General features: G+C 43.4%; 1 protein-coding gene across 1 annotated transcript in view; it reads right to left on the reverse strand.

Annotated features, from left to right (window-relative positions):
• The window catches only part of LOC146805184 (uncharacterized), a 1,401,767-nt gene that overhangs the window by 941,519 nt on the left and 434,151 nt on the right, over positions 1–26,097 (reverse strand). Inside the window, exon 5 of the mRNA XM_085622379.1 lies at positions 23,909–23,959. Coding sequence (XP_085478505.1) covers positions 23,909–23,959 — 51 coding nt within the window. The remainder of the gene's footprint in view (positions 1–23,908; positions 23,960–26,097) is intronic.

A 26,097-nucleotide genomic window follows, 5' to 3' on the forward strand; every position in this document is an offset into this window, starting at 1 on the left:
TCCAGCAGAGAAACTCATACTTTAATAGAAGAGAGACCTCCTCTGAAAGAAGGTGCAAGATGCTCCAGTATGAGGAAGCAAGACTTTCCCTCAGAACCAAGCAGTTGGCCTTAGATAGAGAAACCTTTGAGCTCCAGAGAGCTTCTAGAAAAGAGGGGTTAGAACCCCCTGGTGGCAGCAACAGTGTCCCTAGAGGTAGAGAATATATTCCAGACCACAGGAACCTGTCCAAGGTTGTTCCTCCCTACCAGAGTGGGGATGATATCCACAATTGGATAACTGCTATGGAGAGGGCCTGTAAGGTACAACGGGTCCCCCAGAAGCAGTGGGCAGCAATCTTGTGGCTCTCCTTTTCTGATAAAGGTAGAGACAAGCTCCTCACTGTTAGGAAAGAGGATGCTGATGATAATGAAGTCCCGAAGAGTGCATTAATAGATCGGTTTGGCTTAACCACTGAACAGTACAGGTTAAAGTTCAGAGATACCCAGAAGGGCCAGACGCAGGACTGGGTGGACTTTGTAGATTGTGCTACCAAGGCTCTGGAGGGTTGGATAATTGGCAGTAGAGCAACTGACTTTAAGGGATTGTATAATCTAATAATGAGAGAGGAGATCCTTAACAATTGTCAAAAACCAGCTCTTACACCAGTACCTGGTGGACTCTGATCTGACCTCTCCCCAAGAATTGGGAAAGAAGGCAGACAAATGGGTCAGAACAAGGGTGAGGCCCAAGAACCAAGGTGGTGACCAGAAGAAAGATTGTGGGACAGTCTGAATCCACCTCCTGGTCATTGTCGATGCCTCCTGGACCTCGTGGCTGAAGAGTCAAAGCAACATCGATTACCTGAAATCACCCGACCTCCGTGGTCATCCATCTTCCTGACCCCGGGTCACTGGCAAGTGACTGTGAACACTGTCCCTTCTGCTTTCAGGCCTTCTTCATCTTGAATCCAGCCTTGGATTCCACCGGACACTTCTACAGGCTTCTCAAGCAGCAAATCTTCTTCGGCTTCCATTGAAAACGACAACGCGACCCGACACCAAAAGACACCTATGCACCCGGCTTCCCTGGGTGAGGTAACTCGTGCACTCCGGTGCCCTAGTGTGTGTTGGCCCTCGAATTACTTACCTTGTAAGTGGCTTGCTTGTAGACTTCCTCGAAGTACACTAAAACTTTAAAAATCCAACCGCGACTTGCTCCATTGAAATCAATAGGGAACCCGCAGCTGTGTTCTCACACTGCACGCATCTCCTGTGGGTCTTTTACTTACCTGCCTTGGGTGGATTAGTGAAGCCCCAGCGATTCTACAGGCCCTAGGACTTGTTCCCTTGCAAGTCGACTTTCCTAAACCTCTTTTTAGTATATGGTCTGGTACGCCCCTAGGGCCCCAGCCATATTTGTACTTAACTTATTGTGAAACGTTGATGTTTGCATATGTTCCTGACTTCTAATCTCATAAAGAGATTAGTAGAGTGTGTCTAGTAATAAATACATATATATTTGATATATATACCTGTGTGGTGTCCTTTCATTTGGTAATTCAAGAGATTATAAGGTAAAACAAGCTGCTTTACATTCCTCTGAGACTTAGCCTGAAGGCTGCTCTCCACAGCTACCACTAGGATAGCTTTCTTTAAAAGGTTGTCTTAAACCTATCTACCATAAGAGTCGAATTGGACTGGTGCATGGTGGCCACTTTAACTAGCGACCAGCATATGCCAGGCCAACTTCTCACACAGACCAAGAGAGAAACGGAAGTTTAGCATAGGCAACAACATAAGAAAGAGTCACTACAAAAGGGAATGGCACGTTGAGCGAAATAGCACAGACTGCGAGACCTATAGAATGGAGTACGCCATTACCAGTCACTGCAGACTCCTCTAGGGGACAGGTGGATGTGAGACTGGTAAGATCAAGGTCCTTGGCCGAGTCCAGATCAGATTTGAGGATGTGGGTATCTCCTGTGAGGAATCAGAGTGATACGACGGCAGGAAATGGTGAGCAAGATAGTTCGGGAAACAGACCAGTTTCAAGGAACATAACGGAAGAGAGTAGGTCCCGAGATCAGAGCTACGAGTATGATGAACGGGATGGTGCAGCTTGTCGAGAAACATTGAAAGGTGCCATGAGGGCAAGGATGTTGGATGTAGTGAGGTTGAAAGCAGAGGTAGATTAAATAATTAGTGGAAATCTGCCGTTGGGCAGGATAGAAATTTACGAACAAGAGAAGCTGCTTTTTGTAGCAAAGGATGTGACTCGTAAGGCGAGAACAGAGCATGAGATACTGATGGAGTTGGCAAAAAGGTACGAGGTTGATTTGTCCAAAACGGAGTCATTGCAGGGAAGCCGTAGGTTGCAGTATGGTGATCAAGAATTGGAAGAGAAAAAGGTCATAGGATTGAGGACACACATCAGAGACTTGATCGTAGGGATGCGTGCATGGATCATGCTTGACAAATGGGAGGAAAGGTGGTGGAAGAAGAAGAGCTCCAAAAAGAATGTAGGAGAGACGCCGCCTCCGGGTGGAGGGATGTCAGGGGTAGAGAATTACCCTTTATGAGAGGTACAGAATGGAGGATATGTGCACTTGCTTTGGAGTAAGGGTGATCTGGCTGCATTTACGAACTATTTTCCTCGGCTGAGGGAAAAACCTGTAGAATGGTAGAAACAGGTTGACCGCTTCGTCAAAATTTTTAAAGTTTTGTCGTTTGATCTGAACACATTGTTCGACATTGTAGTACCAGGTGACTTATGGTCAGCTTGTAAAGTTGCAGTTGAATTGCCAACTTCTGAACCAGATAGGAACCCTATCACGAATGGTCCGTCACCCATAGTCATGAAAAAGTTGGAACAGGTGATCACATGGTTAAAACTGAAGATTTCGCCTCAAGATATTGATTGGGTAAAGCTAGATCAAACTGTCCAGGAACCAAAAGAGACTGTGCATGAGTATTATGAGCGACTCTTGCAAGCCTTCAACCAGTATAGTGGGCTAGATACCTTAGACCCCAAGGACATGGGACAGTTTGTTTCAAAGTTTGTTCAGGGATTGAGACCGGAGGTTAGTCTCATGATACAGCAACATTTGATTTGCTGGCAGAACAAGCCGGTGGATGAAATTTTGCGGTACGCCAGGTACTGTAATGATGAAGTAGACTCAAAGCACAAGAAGTTGAAGGGCAAACTGATGCTTGTTCAAATGCAAATGGCTCAGGTTCAGCCTAATGGAGGGACGCTGGGAAGAAGGCAGGGAAATCAGAATGCGCAAGGTCAGGGAAGAGGGAAACCTGTAGATCCCAAGACGGGAATGGATGTGGCGATGCTGAAGAGGACCACTGCGTGTCATCTCTGTCACCAGATCGGACATTGGAAACGCAAGTGTCCCTTAAACCCAGCAAACCAGGTGCAGCTGGAGGTGGAGGTGGTTCAGGCACCTGTATCTGAACAAGTCAATACTGTGACAAGGCCAAGATCAATGAAAGGGGGGACGTTCAGTCCACAGGTACAAGTTCCACAGCCACCAAGAGTCCCACAGGGAACTCAGACTTACCAACAGATGCCCCTTTTTGAAGGGTATGATGAGGACAGCCCAGACCACTTGGCATGACGGTGCCTGAGGGGGGAGGAAGACTGCACACTTGGAGCAGTCTTGGAGGTAGACCAGAGGGGACCGTTTGTGGAGGCGGATGTTGACGGTCACGCTACCACCTTTTTGGTTGACACTGGTGCTACCCGATCTACTGTGAGATCAGCAGTAGTTCCCAACCTACCCCTCTCGGGACAATCGATCCAAGTTGTTGGAGCAGCGAACAAGAAAGTGACTAGCCCTTTGACCGAACTGATGCCTGTGAGAATAGGAACTTTCCGAGATCGACATCAGTTTGTGGTGTGTGACTCAAGTCCAGTCTGCATTTAGGAAGAGATCTATTGTGCAAGTTAAATTGTACCATCTATAGCACACCTAAGGGAGTTGAAGTACAGACAAAGGACGATGATACCACCTTTAAGGTCGCCAATCAGCACCTGTGTATAGAAATGTACCCGATGGTGACAGTGGAAGAGCTTCCACTTAATCTGAGAGACTCTGTAGCTCGTGAGGTCTGGGACTTTACTGGAGAAGAGAATGGGTTGATCAAAGGTGTGGAACCAGTAAAGATTCAGGTTAAGTAAAATGTTGACTTCCCCCGAATGCCTCAGTATAACTTGTCAGCGGAGACTATTGCAGGAATCAAACCTGTAATTGAGTCTATGATCAAGCAAGGGATTCTGAAGGAGGTAATGGGTAGCTCATGTAACGCACCCATCATGGGACTACAGAAACCGAGCGGGAAGTTCAGGATTGTGCAGGACCTGCTAAAGGTCAACACGATAGTCATTCCATGTTGTCCAGTGGTACCAAATCCATCAGTGATATTGTTCCAAATCCCATGTGAAGCCGAGTGGTTTACAGTGATTGACTTATGCCAAGCGTTCTTCTCGATACCACTCCATGACGAAAGCCAATTTCTTTTTGCTTTCTGGCCGGAAAACCGTGTGTTAACGTGGTGTCATATCCCTCAAGGGTAAACAGAGAGTCCATCAATCTTTAATCAGATCTTGAAAAAGAATCTTGAGAGTCTCCTGTTGCCACAGAAGTCAGTTCTCGTGCAATATATAGACGATCTGCTCATTGCCTCAGAAACAGAAGATACTTGCAGGATTGATACAATAGCCCTACTGATTCATCTGGCAGAGAATGGACATAAGGAGTCTCCGAATAAGTTACAGTACTATATGAGCAAAGTGCAGTACTTGGGTCACAGAATTGAAAAAGGCAAGAGGAAGGTGTCACCAGACTGAATTGAGGCAATCATGAATATGGCTGTGCCTACCACTCAGCTGGAGGTTCAAATGTTCCTGGGGATGGTTGGATACTGTCGCCAATGGATTCCCAACTTTTCCTCTGAGGCGAAGCCTTTACAGAGGCTGACGCACAAAGATGTGAGTGATCCGGTACCATGGGACCATGACTGTTTGGTGTCATTCCTAAAGCTGAGGGAGATCATGTGTCGTGCCCCAACTTTGGAAATGCCTGATTACAACAAGGCTTTCTCACTGTTCTGTTGTGAGAGGGAAGGTTGCGCATTGTCAGTCTTAACTCAGAGTCATGGAGGTGTCCGTAGGCCAGTTGCCTGTATCTCAGCTAATTTAGATCCAGTAGCTTCTGCGTTGCCCGGATGTCTCAAATCCGTTGCTGCAACAGGTGCCAGCATTGAAAGGTGTGAAAGCATTGTGATGGGAAACCCCTTGACGGTGTACGTGCCACACTCTGTCGAATTGTTAATGACAAGGACTAAGACACAGCACCTAACAAACAATAGATTAACACGATATGAGCAAGTCATACTTGCCACAGAGAATGTGACTTTGAAAAGGTGTTCTGCTACTTTGATGCCTATACCAAATGCATATGGTGAAGATTGTGAGGACCATGATTGTCTCGATGTGACTGAACAATGCACCAAACCGAGACCTGATATTGTCGATGAACCACTGCCTGATCCTGATGAAATTTTCTTTGTCGATGATTCATGCCTCAGAGACAATGTTGGTCAGTTGAGAGCAGCATTTGCTGTATGTACAATTAAAGGAGTTGTTGAGGCTGCTTGTCTAGGAGTACACTCCGCACAGGTAGCTGAAATCATTGCATTGACTCGTGCCTGTTTGACGGCTGATCAAATCCGAATCACGATCTACACTGACAGCCAGTATGGCTTCGGTGTGGTTCATGACTTCGGACAGTTATGGTCAAGGAGGGGATTTATGACATCATCTGGTTCTCCTATTAGGAATGGGGAATATGTGAGACAGTTCCTAGAAGCATTACAATGTCCAAGGGAAATTGCGGTTGTCAAGTGTGCAGCACATGGGAAGGGGACTGATTTTGTCTCTTTGGGCAATAATTATGCCGATGAAGTTGCCCGTTTCTGTGCAGAGCAAGGATATATATTTACAGGAGGTTACACAGGAGAGAGACAAGAAAGAACCGAGCTCAGCATGATGTTAGCCATGGCAGACACTTGGGAGGAACTCAAACGATTGCAGAATGAGGTCTCAGAGCAGGAATGAGATGGATGGATCAGATCAGGATGTGAGAAAGGTGATGTTGACGTGTGGGTTTCAAGTGATGGTCGAGGGGTGTTACCAGAAAATCTATTGAGCCCGGTGGCACAGCTGATACATGGTTCAGTACATCTGGGAAGAGATGCAATGTTGCGTGTGTTCAGACAAATGTGGTACGATCCACGATTTCGTGCAGTTGCTGAAGCATGGGAGGGCCTTTCAATAGGATGCAGTTAGATTTCATTGAGATGCCTAAGTGTAATGGGTTGAGGTGCATCTTGGTTGTAGTGTGTGTCTTTTCACGGTGAGTGGAGGCTTAAACAACACGTAGGTGTGATACACTCACAGTAGCAAAGCTGTCATTGAGGGAGCTCATCTCAAGGTTCGGTTTTCCAACCTCTTTGGAATCAGACAGAAGAGCACATTTCCACAGTGAAATCATGAAGTTGCTTTGTGCCACAATGAATGTGGATCAGACACTACACTGCAGCTATCGACCAGAGGCTTCTGGGATTGTAGAACAGGTTAATGGGACTTTGAAAGCCCGGATGGCAAAAGTGTGTTCATCAACATCTCTGAAGTGGCCCGATGCTTTGCATCTGGTGCTCATGAGCATCCGCAGTGTTCCAGACAGGAGAACTGTGTTATCCCCACATGAAATCCTGATGGGCCAGCTACAGCTTTGATAAACATCACTGATGACTTGATTCTTGATTACTGCAAGGGACTAGCTGATGTGGTCCGTTCTGTGTCCCAGCGACAACAGTTCCAGCCTCGAGTGATCTATGTCATGACCTGTGTCCAGGAGACTGGGTGCTTGTTCGTAAGCACGTGAGGAAGAGTTGCTTGGATGTTCATTGGTGAGGTCCCTACCAGGTAATACTGCTGACGAACACAGCAGTGAAGTGAGGAGGATTGCCAAACTGGGTGAGTGCCTCCCATATCCGCAGAATTCCAGCACACTTGGAAGAAACATCCCCTCTCATGAATGAAAATCCAGCGGATGTGGCAGGGCCACATGAGAGGGCAAGTCAAGCTGTAAGGGTCGCTGACGCAGCTGGTTGTGCACCAGAACAAGCTGGAGGGGGTTGCGTCAATCATAACCCCGATTTTGACTCAGATGAAGAGGCTGTTGCTGTGGGTGGAGTAGAGTCAAATTCAGCAGAAGGAGGAAGTGGTGCAGAGGGTATTCAGGGAGAAAGCAGAAGAGCAACCAGAACAGAAGAGGTTTGGCCCGCACGGCAGAAGCGATTGAATCTGACGTTGGCTCCTGAAAGAGATCTTGCTCCATTGTCTAAGACATCTGAATCGGAACAAAGTGACGGAGAACAGGCTCAGAGAGGTCGAAGAAGGTCGAAGAGAACAAGAGTGCAGTGTCAGGGGTACGCTGCCCCAGAGTGGACTTACGCAGTAACTGATGCCAGGTGTGGTGAGTTCAGGGAGACTGAGGTCCGTGACAGTGATCAGCAAGAATCCTAACGTGAAAATCAATGCGGAACTGTTGGTTCCAGGACTTGAAATCTAAGGAGTGCTGACTCTCACGGTTCCGAATCCCCCACTTCTGAGCCGTGTTTGACACCTGATATTGCACAAACTGACTTTTCCGACGTTTGGTTACGAGCCATCGTCTCATGAAAAGATAATTCTTTGTCTTGAACTTTTGTAGCATGTTTTAGAGATCTTGGGAGCTGATCTTATCTTGGATTAAATGTGAACTTTGTTGTAAATAAGAGTCTAATGAAGAAGATAACCTAGGCCAGAGTGGAAGAAGAGTAAATTTAGGGTCTTTCCGAAGGCGAGAAGAAGAGGGCTAGGGAAGTCTTTTTCTGGACTATGTGAATAAGGAACTGTAATTACAAAGGTGATTTCCAGCCTTTTCAGAGTATTGTACAAACTGGTTAACGAGGAACGAGAGACGGAGGGAAGAGATTTTTGAGTGATTGTTGCTAAACCAAGAACTTTTGGAAACTTTCCGAAGTCATGGAGGCTGGAGATTCACATCATAAATCCAAATTCATTGTTGGCACATTTGTAGGTGGAGTGATAGTTTCCATAATCATAGTAGTCATAGTTTTATATTTAGTTCCACATGAGCAGGCAGTGGAGGTACAGGGAACACCTACACCTAACACCCCTAGCAAAAAAGAGGTCACCATAGGAGCTGAAAAGTCTTTACTAATCGAAGAGAGTCGTAGATTTCTCATAGATTTGTCTAGAGGTAATTTTAAGCTTAATGCGTACGCCAAGCTGCTATACGAATACGTAGATGCGATGGATGCGAAAGATTGTTATATGTGCATGCAATTACCTGCTTCAGTGGATGGGGGATTAGGTATCACCACCTTCCACTGACGTATGGGATTTCATGTAGTTTTTTGCTTAGTATATTTTATGGAAGGGGTCAATTTGAGTATTTCTTTTCCATCTATGATGCAGTGCTTCCTGAGGTTACAGCTTACAAGCATTTGAATAAATACAATTATTATAAACAAGAAGATAGGCTTAGGAAGTATTTCATACCGTCTTTGAAATTAGATACAGCATATGCTCACAGACACAACCTAACATGCTCACTAACAGATGTGGAGAAAAAGTTTGTTGATCAGGTAGAAGATAGATATAGAAAACTAACACAGACACAAGATACAGGAGACAGTCCAGTAGATTGGACGGACGAAGAGAGATCTCACAGATCCAAGGGGAGTTATGGCCCTATAGCATTGGATAGGGAGCAGAGAGGAAAGTTGCGTGTGAGACGGTATCAAACTTACTATGAAAAGATCCCAGTGGGACAGAGTACGTGTGATCATGTTTTCACTATGGAAGATTCAGCAAATAACTTTCTGCAGGGTGCTATACAAGTGATACCAACACTATATTATGTGTGTGGAAAGAATGCTTATGTGAGATTGCCTGCGAATTGGAATGGTACTTGTTATCTGAGGATTATTTTTCCGAAAGATCTACTATGCAGAGGAAATAGAGCTCTTAGAAGGTGGAAAGCACTCTAGAGTGAAGAGAGGTGGAAGTGCAGGAGCAGTGATTGGGGATATCTTTGGAGCAGTGATAACAAGTTTGGGAGGGATTCTGAATGATGTGAAAATTAGAAGGCTGGCGACTGTGCTTGATGAATTGTCAATTAATACAGTTAAATCGCTGATACTTGCGGAAGGAGCGATGTTGTCGATAAGGACAATGGTTTTACAGAACCGTCTTGCTATAGATGTTCTATTAGCAAAAGAGGGTGGAGTCTGTAAGTTGTTGAAAGTGCTGTACTTATATACCAGACAATAGCAAAGATCTGGAGAAATATATAAGTAACAGCACTACGATTCATCATGAGATAGAGGATTTGACTGAAGGAGTCTTGGAGAAAGTTGGTAAAGGGTTTAGTCACGTGGGAAGTTGGTTTGCAAACTTGGGGAAAGGTTGACTTGGTTACGTTTTGAAACCTCTCATCATCATTGTGGTTTGTGTTGTTTGTTCGTGGGGATTTGTCAGAGCCTATAAGTGGTACAAGGGAAACAGAGTTGAAAGAGCTCTTAGGGAAAATGAGACAAGAATAGCTAGACTGCAGGACAGTCACTATCAGAACCTCAAGAATTCAGAGTGATTCTGATGGGGAGGACGGAAACAGGTTCTGTTTAGGTCGGTTCTTTCTCCAAGGAAGTTGTGTAAGGGTGTGATGACACTAGTCATCAAAGGGGGAACTGATAGAGCGTCATATTATTCCGAAAATTTGTAGGGGTGCATCATAATCACAGGTAGTCCTCACCCGTATATATATATATAATGTGTACTAATGTGTAGTTAGTAAAAATGTGGTATTAACACAGCATATATTAGAATGCATAGAAATGTAGTCATGTTGTTTGTGAAGATTAAGGTCGTACTCAACTGAGAATGTATTTTAGAAGATGCATAAATGAATTAGTCTACGTATAATGTGATGTATTAGGCTTAAACGTGCACCATATTAAGTTCGTACATGTAGTTTTGTTCATTCATACGTAGAGTGCAACAAAATCAATGTTATAGATATGATATTAGAAATGTATGTTAAAATGTGTAAAGGCCTGATCTCATATATACGTTAAGAGAAGGCCTATTTGGTTCTTATGTTAGCTGATTTTTGTAGGCCAAAAAGTGTTCCCTCATTTAGAAATAATAAGCAAATTCTGCAAGTGGAAAGTTTCTTGGTTACACGTATTTATTGCAGGTGCAAGGACAAATGGCTCGTTAGGGAAAACTAACTCTTTGTTTTAGGAGTTAGGATGGTAGGAGATGCAGACATGGGAGTACACAGGAATGCCAAGATTATACTTTCTGCGGAGAAGGTGCCTGGGACCCAAGGCCATACTAACACCATACTAACGGGTTTTCGACGAGGTGCAGGTTTTGATGGAAACTTACAGGAGAAAAGACCTGGCCAAAGAGGCGTGATAAAGGTGTGTTCTACTGTATGTGGATTTTGTATTAGGGACAATTTCCCGCGGTAGGAGGGCAGTCTGGAGAAGAATATGGGCAGATGAGAGCAGATTTGGAGAGAGAAAGCCGAGAAAGGGACTTAGGTAGGAAAGAGCATCTTAGAACGAGTTCATTATGCAAAGTGAGCGCACTTCTTAGGAAGTCCTCACCGCTGACACCTTTTCCTACTCTTGCCTGGGGAAACTTGTTAAGTCGGGATGTCACCTTAGCAGTAGAGTAGGGAAAGATTAACATGTTTTCTTTTAAGATTAATGAAGACTAACTTGGAGATTGGAGTAGTCATTATTTCCCTAATTTTGTTGGAGTTAACCATTCTTTTTATCCTGAGTCGAATGAGACTTCTGCGTAGAATATTTTTTTTATTAGTGCCCATCTATTTCCTTAACCTCATGATGAAGTGCTTGTATGTGCAGTTATTTTTAGCTTTGTAATAAATCTTTAAAATTTAAATTCAGAGTCAGTGATTTTTGGAGAATAAAACTTTGAGTGAAATTGGTTGTATGGAGTTAATAGGATTTTCCCCTTCACACTATTCAGCAGGTAAAAAGGTTCACTCGACCTGAGGATTCTTAGTGATGCTTTTTAAGGTTTCTTGGGCTGCACTGTCCTCCCGCTTGCTCTGTGCGGTGTATTATGCTGCCACAACCCCTGGTGTTTTCCCTGTAAGGTCAGTTTGGTGCCCCTGCTACATCCCTCCTGCCCTCTATTGTCTGAGCCCATGTCCCTACTGCATTTATTCTGTCCTTCATCGTCCATTATTCCATACATGCCAACATTTCAAACTTGGTAAAAGGGAGATTTTTAAAAGAAAATTGGGGGATTGATTTTCCCTATTGACTTACATTGAAGAAGAGAAGGCTTTAGGCAGCTAAAATAAAGTCTATTTGGGCTTTTAAAAAACCAGGGTTCTCCTGCCTAAACATTGTCTGTCGGCATATCCGATTGGAGCGTTACTGCCTCTCAGTTCTTCCCTCAAACGTCCATTGTGTTGGTACAGCCTCACTTGCCTGTTCTGTATGGTTTGGTTTGCTGCCCCTGCCGTGCTTACCCCTGCCCTGCATGGTCCGTTGTGCTGCCACTGCCCTTCCCGCCTGCCCAGGGTGGTCAATTTGCTGCCTCTGACCCCTTCTCCCTGTTTTCTATTGTCCAAGTTCGTGCCCCTACTTCTGGCTCCCCATAGTGTTCTAACGAACAATTTGATCTGTAACATTTTGTATTTATTAAAAAATGCGGGCAAACCTGAAGTTATCCTGAAGGAATCAAAACGGTAAAACCCAAGGCATTCTCTTTAGAAATGATAAAAATTAGGAGGTCTTTTTCCATAGAAATGATAATGAGTTCACTAAAAAACGAGTTCGCAAATAGTGACAAAGCTTTTTTTATCCAGTTGATCACTTTATTATTTGATGCGCTTAAGGGACAGGATTTGATTTTACGGCCAGAGCTGCTGACTTTGCAATGTGGAAACCAAGTTCAAGTTTCCGCGCTGAGTTTGAGCATCAGCTGAACGTCCTGTGATTGTGGGCAAATCACTTGGTCTACCCGTGTCTAAAACTAAAATAAATGTGTCCTCATGAAAAGCAATTCAGTAACTTCAGTCATGTCCGCATTATATAAAAGTACAAAAAATCCACATTAAAAATTACATGTTGTTCATACTTCTGTCATTGGGCTATGTTTGGGTGACATTTGGGCTACATTTGGGCTCTTAGGAGAACTTTGAATGTTATAAAGTTCCCTAAATTCTTCATATACTGCAATATTTGAATTAGAAAATGTTTTCAATTTCCCACTTCAATTTCCTCAAGATGGCGTTCAGTTGTGCCACACTTTTGTCTTAAATTCAGAATGTTAGCACTGTAGTTGCTCATTAGAACACTGTGGTAAAGCTACAGTTGATCAGGGAGTTAACTGGCAGTCTGCTGCTGGCATTGAAAGTGCATGACAGAGTGTTTTAATAAACTAGATGAAGAAGATATTTGAGAACCTATTTAAAATGTGTCCTAGTTTTGCTTTCCTCATCAATAACTATAATTTCTATGACAAAATTAACCCCAATTTTGTTCCTTTTCAAAATAAAATGTTTTACATTTTACCAGTTTGATTCAATCAAATTGCTTCATGGCTAACACACATTTATCATACGAAAGACTGTTAGCGCTCTAGTTGTTCTTTAGAACACACTGGGAGGCTGCAGTAAAACACAGGGAAATCAACTGACAGGCTGCTCCTGTTGGAAGTACATGTTTTACTGAGAATGTCAGACTTCACTCACTTATGGCTGAGAGAAATAATGTGATTTTACAGCAAATATGCTCTCATTTTAGCTTCCTGATCACCTTCCATAACCTCTAGAAGAAAATCATGAGAAAACTGTTTTCTCTCAAACATGATTTATGAAATCCCAGCAGAGGGCAGCAGTTTTCACAGGGTAAAATCACCTTAGAACACATCACAATTCCTAAAACAACTACATACATCCAAAATTTAGGACAGGGGAGTGGGAGATTCTGAAACACAAATCGTGAAAATTTAATTTTCCCATTGACTTCTAATGAAGAAAATTTAATTTCACATGGGAGACAGCTAAAATATAGCCATTTTTAGCTTGAAAAATCAGGAGGCTCCCGCCAGAGTAGGGTCTATTGGCATGTATGCTAGTATGGTACCACTAATAAACGGTTTATATTGTAAATAAAATCTGTTAACATCCTTTTTTCTTGCTCTTTTTTGTGAACCTCAAGACCAGCCATTCACTACAATGCATTTCAACGGGGGCCATGTCCAAGAGTCCTTTAAGGATCTGGGTGTGCTTATCCTGCCCCCTTACATTTTCTTTAAATTCATTGTTAGGGCACGGGGACCAAGTTCTTGAGTCTCGTAAAGGCTGCCAAAACATTTTGTTTAAGTTGTCACCAACTAATCAGTATTGATAGTCTCCTTTAAAATGGTCAATCAGAGCACATCTGAACATCAACTGTCCAGCTATACAATTAGTTTTGAATCTTAAATTCTCAGAAACTGCTGAACGGATATATACCAAATCACAAAAGTCACACTATGTGCTCTATCTAGGGCATAAAAAGGGATAAAACCCTCTGCTGCCACTTCTTTGCTTAGTTATTTTTCTAGGAAGTCCAGCACGCTATTCCCTTCACCACACTCTGGCGGCCCAATCACCTAGACATTGTTGCATTTTGACCTGTTGTCTGCGTCCTCTGCCCGAGCTCTTGTGTCCGAACCTTACTCTCCATGTCTGTAAGTCTCTCCTTCATTGTCATTAGCAGGGCCGGACTGGCTACCGGGCTTTTCTAAGGAAAGAATGGAAAACCTAATGGTTTTAAAGTATGCATTGAAACCATTTGTTTTGCTTCCTTTACTTAGAAGGAAATGCAGGTCCCCATCAATATAAATCAGCCCCCACAGCAGTAAAATCGGGCCCCAGCTTGGCAGCTGACAAAAATGCCAGTCTGGCCCTGGTCATGAGGTCTGAGTTGATCTCCGCCAATTCTCTTTCTGCCAGGTGACGGTGGTCGTCCTTCAGGATTTCCATGTATGCCAGCAGAGTGTCAATCTTCATTTTTAGCACCTCCCGGGAGGTGGTTATGGCCTGCAGAATGTCCTGGAGAGTGGGGCCTGCAGAAAGTGCAAATTGTAGGACAGGGATTCCATCGCCCTGTGGATGCTCAGAAGGATCGCCCATGGTCATGCCCCCAGTGTCAGGGTCCTTTTTCCGGGATACTTTTTCAATGCTTGCGTCCCTACTTTTATCACAGGGATCTAGAAGTGTATTGGCCTGATGAGGTAGCATGGAAAGTGCTGAGGACTCAGAGGCCAATCACCGAAAGCCAAGATGGGGAAGATCAAAATATTGTTCAAAGTGCTATTGGCAGCGGTCTCAGGGTATTCTTTGCAAAGTCAAGTGGGCCCTGCCGGTAGGGCACATTACAACAAAATGTCACCTACAGTGAGGGTGTGGTCTGGTGGGCAGCAATGCAGTGTCAGGAAACACACCAGAGTCCATGGGCAGAGCTTGGCAGGTGAGTCAGCTTAGGATAATGATGCTCAGAGGGTAGTCCGTGGTCAGGGCACCAAATCTTCTCAGGGTTTCCTGTTCCAAATCAGGGCCAGTGGGGAGGCGATAAGGCAAAGTATTCTCATGGGAGTGGTGGTAGTGATCCAGGGAGGTCTTGTCAATGTTGAGAGTGTAATAACCAGGGGCTTCCTTTTGGTCATCCCAGAATGTCCAAAAGGCGCGTCTGTGTGTTGGACAGTGTGAACAATTTAAGGATCCTCTTCAGCAGGATCCACCGCCGTATCTCAACAATGCACTGTGGGTCCAATTGCATCAAGGGCTATGGCACGGCCCACCACAATCAGCTGTTGTCCTCTGGGCACCCCACACAGCATCAGCCTCAAGTTCTCTGTGGTCACCAATGGAGCTCTGATGGCCGCACACAGCCCAGTGTGTGGTGCAGGTAGGATAGGGGGGCACATATCTCCCATCAGCTGCCTCACAGGCCCCTAGCTAGTATAAGGATGTCATTGGATGGAGAATCTCGGCCAGGATCTCTTGGGGTGTGTGTCTCACTCCATTGACTCCTGTATTTTACCTGCCTTTGGTTTTTGCTGCCACTGCCGCCACCACCGCCAGAGTCACTAGGGGGCATTCTTGGTCTCGTGAGGGAGGCCGGTTGAGGACTACAAGCCCCAGCAGACCCAGCGGTGTGCACGCTGCCCACACCGCAATTAAGCGCCAGGAGGCGTTTAAAAAGAAGACAGGGCTCCCGCAGCACGGGAGCTCCATTTACTTGTATTTTACCTGCCTTTGGTTTTTGGCGCCACCATCGCCGGAGTCATTAGGGGGCATTCCTGGTCTCGTGAGGGAGGCCGGTTGAGGACTACAAGTCCCAGCAGCGGCGTGCACGCTGCCCACGCCGCAATCAAGTGCCAGTAGGCGTTTAAAAAGAAGACAGGGCTCCTGCAGCGCGGACCACGCCCGGGCAAAGCCCAGGCCAAGGACGGGCCCATCTGCGCCTGTCAGAGGCTGTAAGAGTCCGGGCTGGACCACATTATTGTCATCTTGTGACCTAGCGGACGCTTTATGGACCCTTGTTAGGACTGTAAAGGTAAGGTATGAGGATATAACGCTGTCAGTATAACAAGTATTAACATTGGTAAATGGTACAGAAAACAATGAGCAAACGTAAATCACTAACAGGTCAGGAGGTTGTATGGACTTTGGATGCATTTTTATTGAGGGCTGAGTCAGCCCTTATTCATGAAATCGCACTCACTGAGCGCAAGACTGTCTTTAGAGCCAAACTCCCCCTACGTCAGCTCACAACGTCTGGCCCTGTAGAGCACATTAACTCCCAACTAATTTCTTCCCCGACTAATGAGTTGCATAACCTGGTATCCGAACCAGAGTCTATTGATGCTCCCAAGGCAAGTGACATCTCAACCAGGCCAAAGGTAACAACTAGGGGTCAAAAAGTTAAAATGAGGCAGGGTGAGTAGTCCCGTATCCGTGTCCAAGAAAAGAAAGGGGCAGGGTCCCAATAGGCAATCTCACCCCCTCCCAAAGAGAAGTCGCAAATTAAAACCGTGGAGGAGGAGGAGACTAGTCCGGAACCTAATCTGGCTCACAAGGATTCCACCCCAATAATTTTAACCCCGCCTCAGGTTAATGACAACGGGGAGTTTTGGACAAAGATGGTTTTGGTTGTTTCAGCTTTATTGAATCCGTTGATACTTAAGGTATCACTATTAGAAGCGAGCATAGATCAACTGGAAAAGCTAATGGGTAGTACCCTCCCTCATCTGACTAATACATGCCAATGTAGAACCAAGTCTGCCCTGCCTAATAGGAATGGGGGTCCTATGACTATTCAGTCTGACATTTCTGGCCCTGGAATTAGGAAAGCACCTCAAACTGTTTCTTTGGACCCTTCACTAAAACCCCACAACTTGGTCGACCTTGGAACACCGCACACAGGAGAAGCATCCCTCAGTAGTAACCAAATAGACACAGTACAGAGTGCACCCAGTATCCAAGAGCGACTGTTGAATATTCAAAAAGAACCCCTCCCTGACAGGCATAATTATGTATGTAGAGAGGGAGCCCTGACTTTAAGTGTTCCAAAACAGCAAAAACAGCCCCTGGGTGACCTGCCCTGCTCAATTATTCTGCATCTTCCCCCAGAAGCAACGCTGTATACCATTGTGTTGACCAACGTCCCTCCTTTGCCATTCGGAGCCAAGGAACATTGGTCAACACTAAGAAATAAATCGATGCACGTGTTGAGCGCAAGGACAGGATTATCAAACCCGCTCTTCGCTGAGTTCAAGGTGGCGCGGCGGATTGGTTGGATAGGAAGCACCAAAAAATCACTAGATGGCCAGTCAGATCTACGGGGATTAATATTCTACCCCTGGGGTTTTTCTATAAACCACATGGTCTCCCACAGCGTATACAAGGGGTAAATAGAGATTGGTGGTGGAGACAACCCAGGTATGCTATTCCAGTCAGCAACTATTTCGATATCCTCACTACCTTAGAGGATATTGACTGACTGACACCATCAAATGGGTGTCTAAATGTTGATGCGTGCCTTCCCAGGAGCTGTGAGGTTTTAGCACCACCTAATGACTGTACTGCAGCACAAGAGGCCGCAGCTCTTAGGTCACCTAATGCGGCATATGTAAGGGAACCCATTGAGAGAGATATTAAGAGTAGAAGTTTAGCCACCCATTTGGACCAATGCGATTCACCAACCCAGGTCCAAGCTTTACCATGCACTGGTAGCACCCCCTTCTGAGTTTGTCTCCCCCGAGAATTACGTCCAGCGGTGATTGCTTTCCATGCAAGGTTATGTCCTGGAACATTGCAGGGTTGTGCAATGAGACAAATAATAAAATATGGCGTCATTTTATCTCTGACCAGGATATATTGTGTTTTCAGGAACCTTGCATCAGAGAACCAATTCATATAAACGGATTTAAAACACTCCATATGCCTGCAGTGAAGGAACGAGGGGTAGAGCAAAGGGCGGGCTTTGTATGCATATTTCTAATAGGGTTGCATTGGATAAAATAGATCTACAGCTGGGGAATAGTTACTATCAGCTTGCAAAATTACACCAAAATCTGACCTATTGCACTATCTTGGTCAATTTTTATAACCACATCTCGCCAGATAACTTTGGTACTGTCGTACGAAACCTTGGCAGCGACCTTATCTCATTTATTAACGCCAGTGCAAAAGAGACTATGATAATCTTTGTGGGTGATTTTAATTGTGCTGTATGTCCTCACGAGGATAGTAGGATTTGTGGTAATATTGATGAAGAGGATATATGTAGTACCTATTTTTGTCATACTTTGATGGGGGGACGCTTAATGAGCTGATTGTTAGTACTGAGCTTGGCTTCGTGAATGACTTATTGGCTAGACCTTTTCCTATGCCTTATACATTTAATGGAAGAGGTTTATCCTCAACAATAGATTATACACTGGTCTCACTTAACCACGCACCCAGGTTGCATTCTTTTATGGTGGGTGACAATCCCATGAGTGACCATTTTCCCTTATCCCTAGAGGTCAATTTGCCATCATATAGGCTTGCCAGGGCCGATAATGTTACAGAGATGAAAGGAAAAGTAATACTTAACAGAACCAATGGGTACACCCTGCGGTGGACAAAGGTCGATCCTGATGCTGTTATAAAACAGAAACAAAATGCAAAACTGCCTTCTAAAAATGCTTGAGTGAATCAGCCCCACATGATGGTATCTTATTGTCCTTTTAGCCAATAGCGGCTGGAGTCAGGGAGTTATTATTTGTACAACTCTGCAATAAGGTTAAAAAACAGGGGTGGTTCACCTCAAAATGCACACATGCACTTACCAACCTAAAGCAGGATCTGTGCAGGCAGCCCAGAAACCTTATCAAGGTCAGACAGGCACGATCAGACTATAGACTGGCCCTTAAGGAACGAAAATGTGTTCAGTGCAGGGAAGTGTGGGAATTCCTTCATAGTGTGGCACAATTGATAGTGCTGCCTTTTTACAGAGCGGTGAAAACCCCGTTTCTACAACCCACGGATGGCCCCACAATAGAAATCGCTATATCCGAGAAGTTATGGACTAAACAGTTTTCAAAGGTGTATAATGGGCAGACGAATCTTTACCTCTCAGTTGGTGATAGGTCAGTGGAGTCCACTGACTATGCAGATCTACAGTTCACCTTGGAGAAAGTGGAAAGAGCCCTGTCAGCGAGCCAGGGCGTAAGGCGCCTGGCCCTGATGGAGTACCCGTGGATTTGTTTAAGTCAAACATCGTCCTTTGGGGGCCCATTATAACACAAGTTATTAATGCCAGTTGTATGGCCTCTATGCCAAAGACATGGGCTTATTCCATCATAGTGCCAATCTTTAAAAAAGGGGACCTAGATGATCCTGGGTGTTACAGGACTATTTCTTTAATAGATTCTATGGTCAAGGTAGCGGGACAGGTTATCTTGGAACGCCTGCAAGCCTGGGCAGAAGAGAACTCGGTCCAATCTGATATACAATATGGATTTAGAGACGGTTTGGGGACAATTGAGCAGAGCTTAATTTGGCCTTATTGGTGGGTAAATATATGAGAGTCAAGAAAGGCCGTTTCTATCTGGCATTTGTTGACCTTACCGCGGCCTTTGACTCTGTAAGACATGACAGACTCTGGAAGGTTCTCGGAGTTGTTGGGGTTGATCCTCACATTATTGTCTTTTTAAGGCGCCTGTATAGTGGTGCAATGGCGAGCGTGCATTTTGGTTTGGCTGGCGAGCTCACATATGCTTTTCCTGTTAAGAGGGGAGTTCAGCAAGGCTGTGTGCTGGCCCCCTTTCTTTTTAACCTGTATATTAATGGACCGTGCCAAGCCCTCCTTAGGAACAATCAAGATTTCCCCTCCGTGAACGGACGTCCTATACCTGCTCTCCTCTACACGGATGATGCAGTATTAATGTCAAGAACTCAAATAGGTCTCCAGAGGGCCTTAGATAGTTTTATTGTTTTTATGAAGGACCTTGGCCTTGCTATTAAGATTTCTAAGACTTTTACAATGAGTTGTGGCCGTGGGTTTCAGAGGATGGAAAGTATGTTTGTGGACATGCAAAAATTAGTACAGATGAAAAGTTTTTCCTACCGAGGTATTTTATTCAATCAAGGTGACTTGTGGGGTCAAGCTAATCTTGCAAAAAAACTGGCATTTATCAAGACAACAGCGGCCCTGGTATCTTTTTCAAGAAAGCTAGGTAGGAAGCCGCCAGGTGAGCTAATTCAAATTTACAAGGCCAAATGCACCACTTATTCAATGTACGGGGCGGGAGTATGAGGTTTTGCTAATACCCTCCCTATACAAACTGTGGAAAACTCTTTCTTAAGATATATTTTGTCGGTGCCAGCCAGCTCACTTTCTTATGCTTGTCACGACAAGCTGGATCTTCCTTTTATCTCCGATCTTATTAAATTAGAACCAATTCTCCTGTGGCACAGGATCTGGTCAAAGGACCAGCCCAAGCTAAATAGGGAGATTATACAGGACTGCTTAAACCTGGAAGGGGCTTTAAAGATCCCATGGGTAAAGTATGTGTGTGATTTCATGAACGATATTGGGCACTCAGAATTCTTTACTGACCCTAGGTCCTTACAGGCAATCCCCAGAAAGGCACTAAGAAAAGAGTGTCTTCAGCTATTGGTCACAATAAGAATGACAGGAGAAATTTTAAAACCAGTGTAAGGCAACATCAGTTAATTGTAACCACCTCATATATGGAACTGTACCTTACATTTGTACCTGGCGGTTTTGACAGGTGGCTATTACCTTGGTTTAGGCTGGACATCGTCCACAGACTTGTGACCTTCCCAAAAATCAATGACTGGTCATGGGATTTGCCTCTGTGTCTGTGTGACAATCATTCTACCCAGTCCACCATCCATTTGGTTTAATTTTGCCAATTTTATGTATCTTTGAGGAAAGCGTGGATTTTACAGTTTTTAAACCAACAGGGTATATGTCAATGCTGCCCTGCATTAATAAGACTACAGTTCCTGGAGGACGAACAAACTGCCTGGTGTTTAGCCATGTTCTTCAAGAAGGTACTCCTCCAAAGGAAATCCATTATAACAAATTAATTATAGCCGAACGGGCACTTGATATTTTTAGGGTTTCACTGCTGTAGCTTCAAAATTAACTGATATTTTGATATCATTATATGATCGCTGTCTTTATAATTTGTGTAATTTTGTGATAATATGTATTTTTGTCTTTTTATGTGCTTTTATGATTGTTAAAATGTCAGTCGAATAAAGCTTTCATTGACTTGACTCTTGGCCATGCCCCTTCTAGCAGGTTCTTAAGCATAGCATTAGTATAGTGCCATCCATGGCAAGATATAAAAGTGACAGTCTTCTGCCATTTTTGCAGCAAAGTCTTTAGAATAGGACAAGCTAATGCCTTCCACGCCAAGCTGAAAAATGGATTGGTAAAATACTATTCAAGGCAACCTGGAATGAATAAAAGCAGTCCCTAAGGTAAGTGTTTCTCTCTCATTACATATACACATCAATATAAATATATAGAGAGAAACATAGATAGGTAGATAGACAGACAGACAGACAGACAGACAGACAGACAGACAGACAGACAGACAGACAGACAGATAGACAGACAGACAGACAGATAGACAGACAGACAGACAGACAGACAGACAGATAGACAGATAGATAGATAGATAGATAGATAGATAGATAGATAGATAGATAGATAGATAGATAGATAGATAATTAAATAGATAGATAGGTCTATAGAACCTGAAACATAGCATTGATAGATAGATAGATAGATAGATAGATAGATAGATAGATAGATAGATAGATAGATAGATAGATAGATAGATAGATAGATAGATAGATAGATAGATAGATAATTAAATAGATAGAACCTGAAACATAGCATTTCGCCTTTGTTTCAGTGCCCATAAAAAACTTTCACAATGACAGCGTTGCTCATAAACATTAATTAACACACCCGAAAAGTACACCACGCCTCTACCAATGAATCCTCCCTGATGTATAAATGAATACTGTGAGCGCAGAACCCTGTTAGCAAAATGTTACACTATCTCATTCTGTACTTTATCTGCATTGTTTCTAAATGTCTTGTTAAACCTACTCCATAGTGCCAAAGTTCTACGAAACAAAGGCAGATTTTGCAATAAATGTTTTTAATGTCCTTATAATATGCTTTACATTTAAAATTTGATTTATCCTAATATACATTGTTACATACAATACATTTTAAATATTAGTACAGTCTTCCCAAAAAAACACACATTTCTCAAAACACCGACAGACATTTCTGCATCCTCAGGCAATACTAAACGAATAACACTAAAATTCTCTAAATCTTTCTAAAGATGTACGACAATCAATTAATAAAGCATGTAATGAAAAATACATAACAGGTAACGTGTAAAATTGCCTTACATTGCCATTTAGGGTTCAGGTGACATAGAAACATAGATAGGTAGATAGACAGACGGACAGACAGATATATAGATAGACAGACGGACAGACAGATATATAGATAGATAGATAGATAGATAGATAGATAGATAGATAGATAGATAGATAGATAGATAGATAGATAGATAGATAGATAGATAGATAGATAGATAGATAGATAGATAGATAGATAGAAAGATAGATAATTAAATAGATAGATAGGTCTATAGAACCTGAAACATAGCATTGATAGATAGATAGATAGATAGATAGATAGATAGATAGATAGATAGATAGATAGATAGATAGATAGATAGATAGATAGATAGATAGATAGATAGATAGATAATTAAATAAATAGATAGAACCTGAAACATAGCATTTCGCCTTTGTTTCAGTGCCCATAAAAAACTTTCACAATGACAGCGATGCTCATAAACATTAATTAACACACCCGAAAAGTACACCACGCCTCTACCAATGAATCCTCCCTGATGTATAAATGAATACTGTGAACGCAGAACCCTGTTAGCAAAATGTTACACTATCTCATTCTGTACTTTATCTGCATTGTTTCTAAATGTCTTGTTAAACCTACTCCATAGTGCCAAAGTTCTACAAAACAAAGGCAGATTTTGCAATAAATGTTTTTAATGTCCTTATAATATGCTTTACATTTAAAATTTGATTTATCCTAATATACATTGTTACATACAATACATTTTAAATATTAGTACAGTCTTCCCAAAAAAACACACATTTCTCAAAACACCGACAGACATTTCTGCATCCTCAGGCAATACTAAACGAATAACACTAAAATTCTCTAAATCTTTCTAAAGATGTACGACAATCAATTAATAAAGCATGTAATGAAAAATACATAACAGGTAACGTGTAAAATTGCCTTACATTGCCATTTAGGGTTCAGGTGACATTTATAAAAGACTCAGCCCTTTTCCTTTTGGTTTGTAAATGTCACCAGAACAACTCAATGTCAATATAAGGTGATGTTACACAATTACCCATGACCTATTCCCACACTCTCTTGCTAGCTCTCTCTTTCTCTTCCTTTCTCCCTCTCCCACACCCCCTCTTGCACAGAGGTGGTCACTATGCACAGTGGGGGGTCAGCCACAGCGCCTTGGGCCCCTCGTGGTGCGGTTGGGTGCAGGGTCAGGCCTCTGGCCAGTCCCTGCCTTCAACCCTCTGCTGCACAAGGCTGAAGGCTGAAGGCTGAAGGCTGTTCGCAGCAGTGTTTGGCCGTCCTCAGCTGGGATGGGTGCACCACGATTGCAGCAAGGGTTGGGAGGCCGCTGTGGGATTGGATGTAGGATCTGGCCATCATATCAATTCATCATACTGTTATTAGTTTTCTTTCTCTTAGTTCTGTTAGTTATCAGAAGCAAGGGGACATCTCCACATGTTTACATAGTGCCTGGGGTAGCTTGGTGAAATGGAGGCATTAATATAAGTCACATTTATGTTATTAAATGATTGTTGATATCAATGCTATATTATATTGACTAGCTTACTTTTCACTCGATTCAGCACTTAAAATAGCTGCATGAGGTCACATGCAGAAGTCTCACATGCTTTACCTGCGTCATCTTACTCATCAACATATTTAACAACCCTCTTTTCTCTTCTTAACGTGTCAAAAGTATTGAGGATGTGGTGGCTGCTTCGGAGGAAACCATCTATAAATACATGTGTGGTGCATGCAACAAAAATATCAGAAACAATAAAAAATATAGAAACAAAACTTACACGCTCCTTCAATACTTTGTTCTCTAACTTGAGGACCTCACATTCTTTTTGCTGTTTATGAAAAACAAAGTGACAGAAAATCAGTCAAAATAGTACATTCACTAAACTGAATATACAAAAGCAAAAGAAAGGACGCTGGCACAGGAGCATGTCTGTATATGTCTTTCTAACAAAAATCCCCAATTGGAGTGGCAATTGGAATGAACTTCAAAGGATTTACCATGCATTTTTACCCCTAACAGTAATGTATTGAAGCAATACAATATTTGCGACATAGTGCAGCAAAACATATATCGAATATACTTATCATGCTATACACCAGAGTTCTTTTTCTTACAAAGCTCATTAACAGCCAAACTGATTCACACCAGTCAAAAGAGTTTGGAGAAACACCTGAACTTTCGAAGTCATCAAATGCTCTCAAACACAATATGATACAAAATGCTTTGCTGACAAATCAGTGTTGTTAAAGTGCATGTGCTAGATACAGACATTCAAGCATACACAATTTGGCGTTTCCGGTCAAGTCTCATTTTTCTGTAGAATTTCTTCTGTTGACATGCAGAGACATACATTGCTCCCAGGTTAATTATTTGTCTTCCTCCCTCAAGGATTAAGCTATGTTTTCTCTGTTATTTTATCAGAAAGGAAAATATGCAATTCTATTTCTCCAAAATGTGATGGACAACAAAATGAATGATTGATGAAAGCTGTTTAGCTCTAGCAATATGCAGGATCCAAGGACGATACAATGCTGTGAGAGGTAGATTAAAGGTACATGTGCTTCTATTCAATCAACATTTCTTTATTAAATAATAAATAAAAAAGCAACATTCTATTGATAAAGTGTATTTAATTGATGTTTTAGTTACAAGGCAATATCAAAAAACAATGAAGTACCCCAGTTATGGCAAGCTGCACAAAGTGTAATTCCTGCTTGCCATATGCTGCGCAAGACACTACTGCTCACATATCAACTGTCATCAATTGCATTTCTTAAGATATCTTAAATATTATTGACTATATCATCCAAGAGATCACATATGCCATCAGCAAAGACCAGGTTTTGGAAGAAACATGACCAACGTCACACCTTTGCTTCTCTGAACTTTACAGAACCAATGAACATTCATAATCTGATATGTGAGTGGTACTGAAAAGGTGAAACAACTGTATGAGGTGCATCTGCACAGCTCTTGTGGGAAGAATAGAGAATGGGTGCAGGGTGTGGCCAAAGGCAACATCTTGTGTAAAGGCTCCACTGTGAATAGCTAAAGGGGGCAGTGGTGCTGCAAGAGATAAAATACAGAGTGAAGGCAAGAGGGGAGGCATTATGTACAGAGGAGGTGCAGGGGAGGCAATAGCACACAGAGGCCGTAAAGGGGTAAATGTAAATGTAGTGCATTTATATAGCGCTCCGCACCCCCCCGAAAGGGTCTCTCAGGCGCTGTGCACATACCGCTGTGGAACCCTTCCTGGCCTTTCCCTGTGAAGTGCCCACTCCTGGGCACCCCCAAGCTGAAGCCAGGCATCCTAGCGCTGTTGGGGCCATTGTGGAGATTAAGCAAGCTATTGCCCAGAGTTGCAGAGTGTGACCCATGATTAGAATAGGCACCGAGGCGAGAATTATCGGGTCTGGGGAAACTGAGCCCAAGACCTGCCGAGGCGGGAATTGAACCCTAGTCCGGGCCAGACCTCTGCATCAGGGTCTGCCGCTCTAACCATTGAGCCACACTTCTCCACAGTAGGGGGGTACATAAAGGAGCAGCGAGGATTTGGCAGACGCACATGAAGTACTGAAGGAAAAAATCAGAGGGCACATAGAAGGGCTGCAGTAGGGGCATACTGAAGGACTGTAGGGGCAGGAGGCATGAAGAGAGACCATAGAGAGACAAGGATCACAGGGGGCAGGAGAGGGCACACTGGTCAGGGTGGACTATTACTCACAGGTCCAGGTCTTCCACTTTCCACGGTAAGGTCGACTATTTGCGGAACTCACAATGTCACAACACACTGGAATGTGGCAGGGAAGTGCTCTTGAGAAGCTGACACCTTTTCAGGAGGAAAAACCCAAAGGCGAATAAAAACCCCTTGCCGGATATAGATTTCAAAGGGTTTAAGAACATCAGGATCAAAAGTGCAACAGAAATTCTTCAGGACAAAATAGTCAGGATCAGCAAGTGAAAGAG

This window comes from Triturus cristatus, chromosome 8 (assembly GCF_964204655.1).
Source record: "Triturus cristatus chromosome 8, aTriCri1.1, whole genome shotgun sequence".
Classification (NCBI taxonomy): domain Eukaryota; kingdom Metazoa; phylum Chordata; class Amphibia; order Caudata; family Salamandridae; genus Triturus; species Triturus cristatus.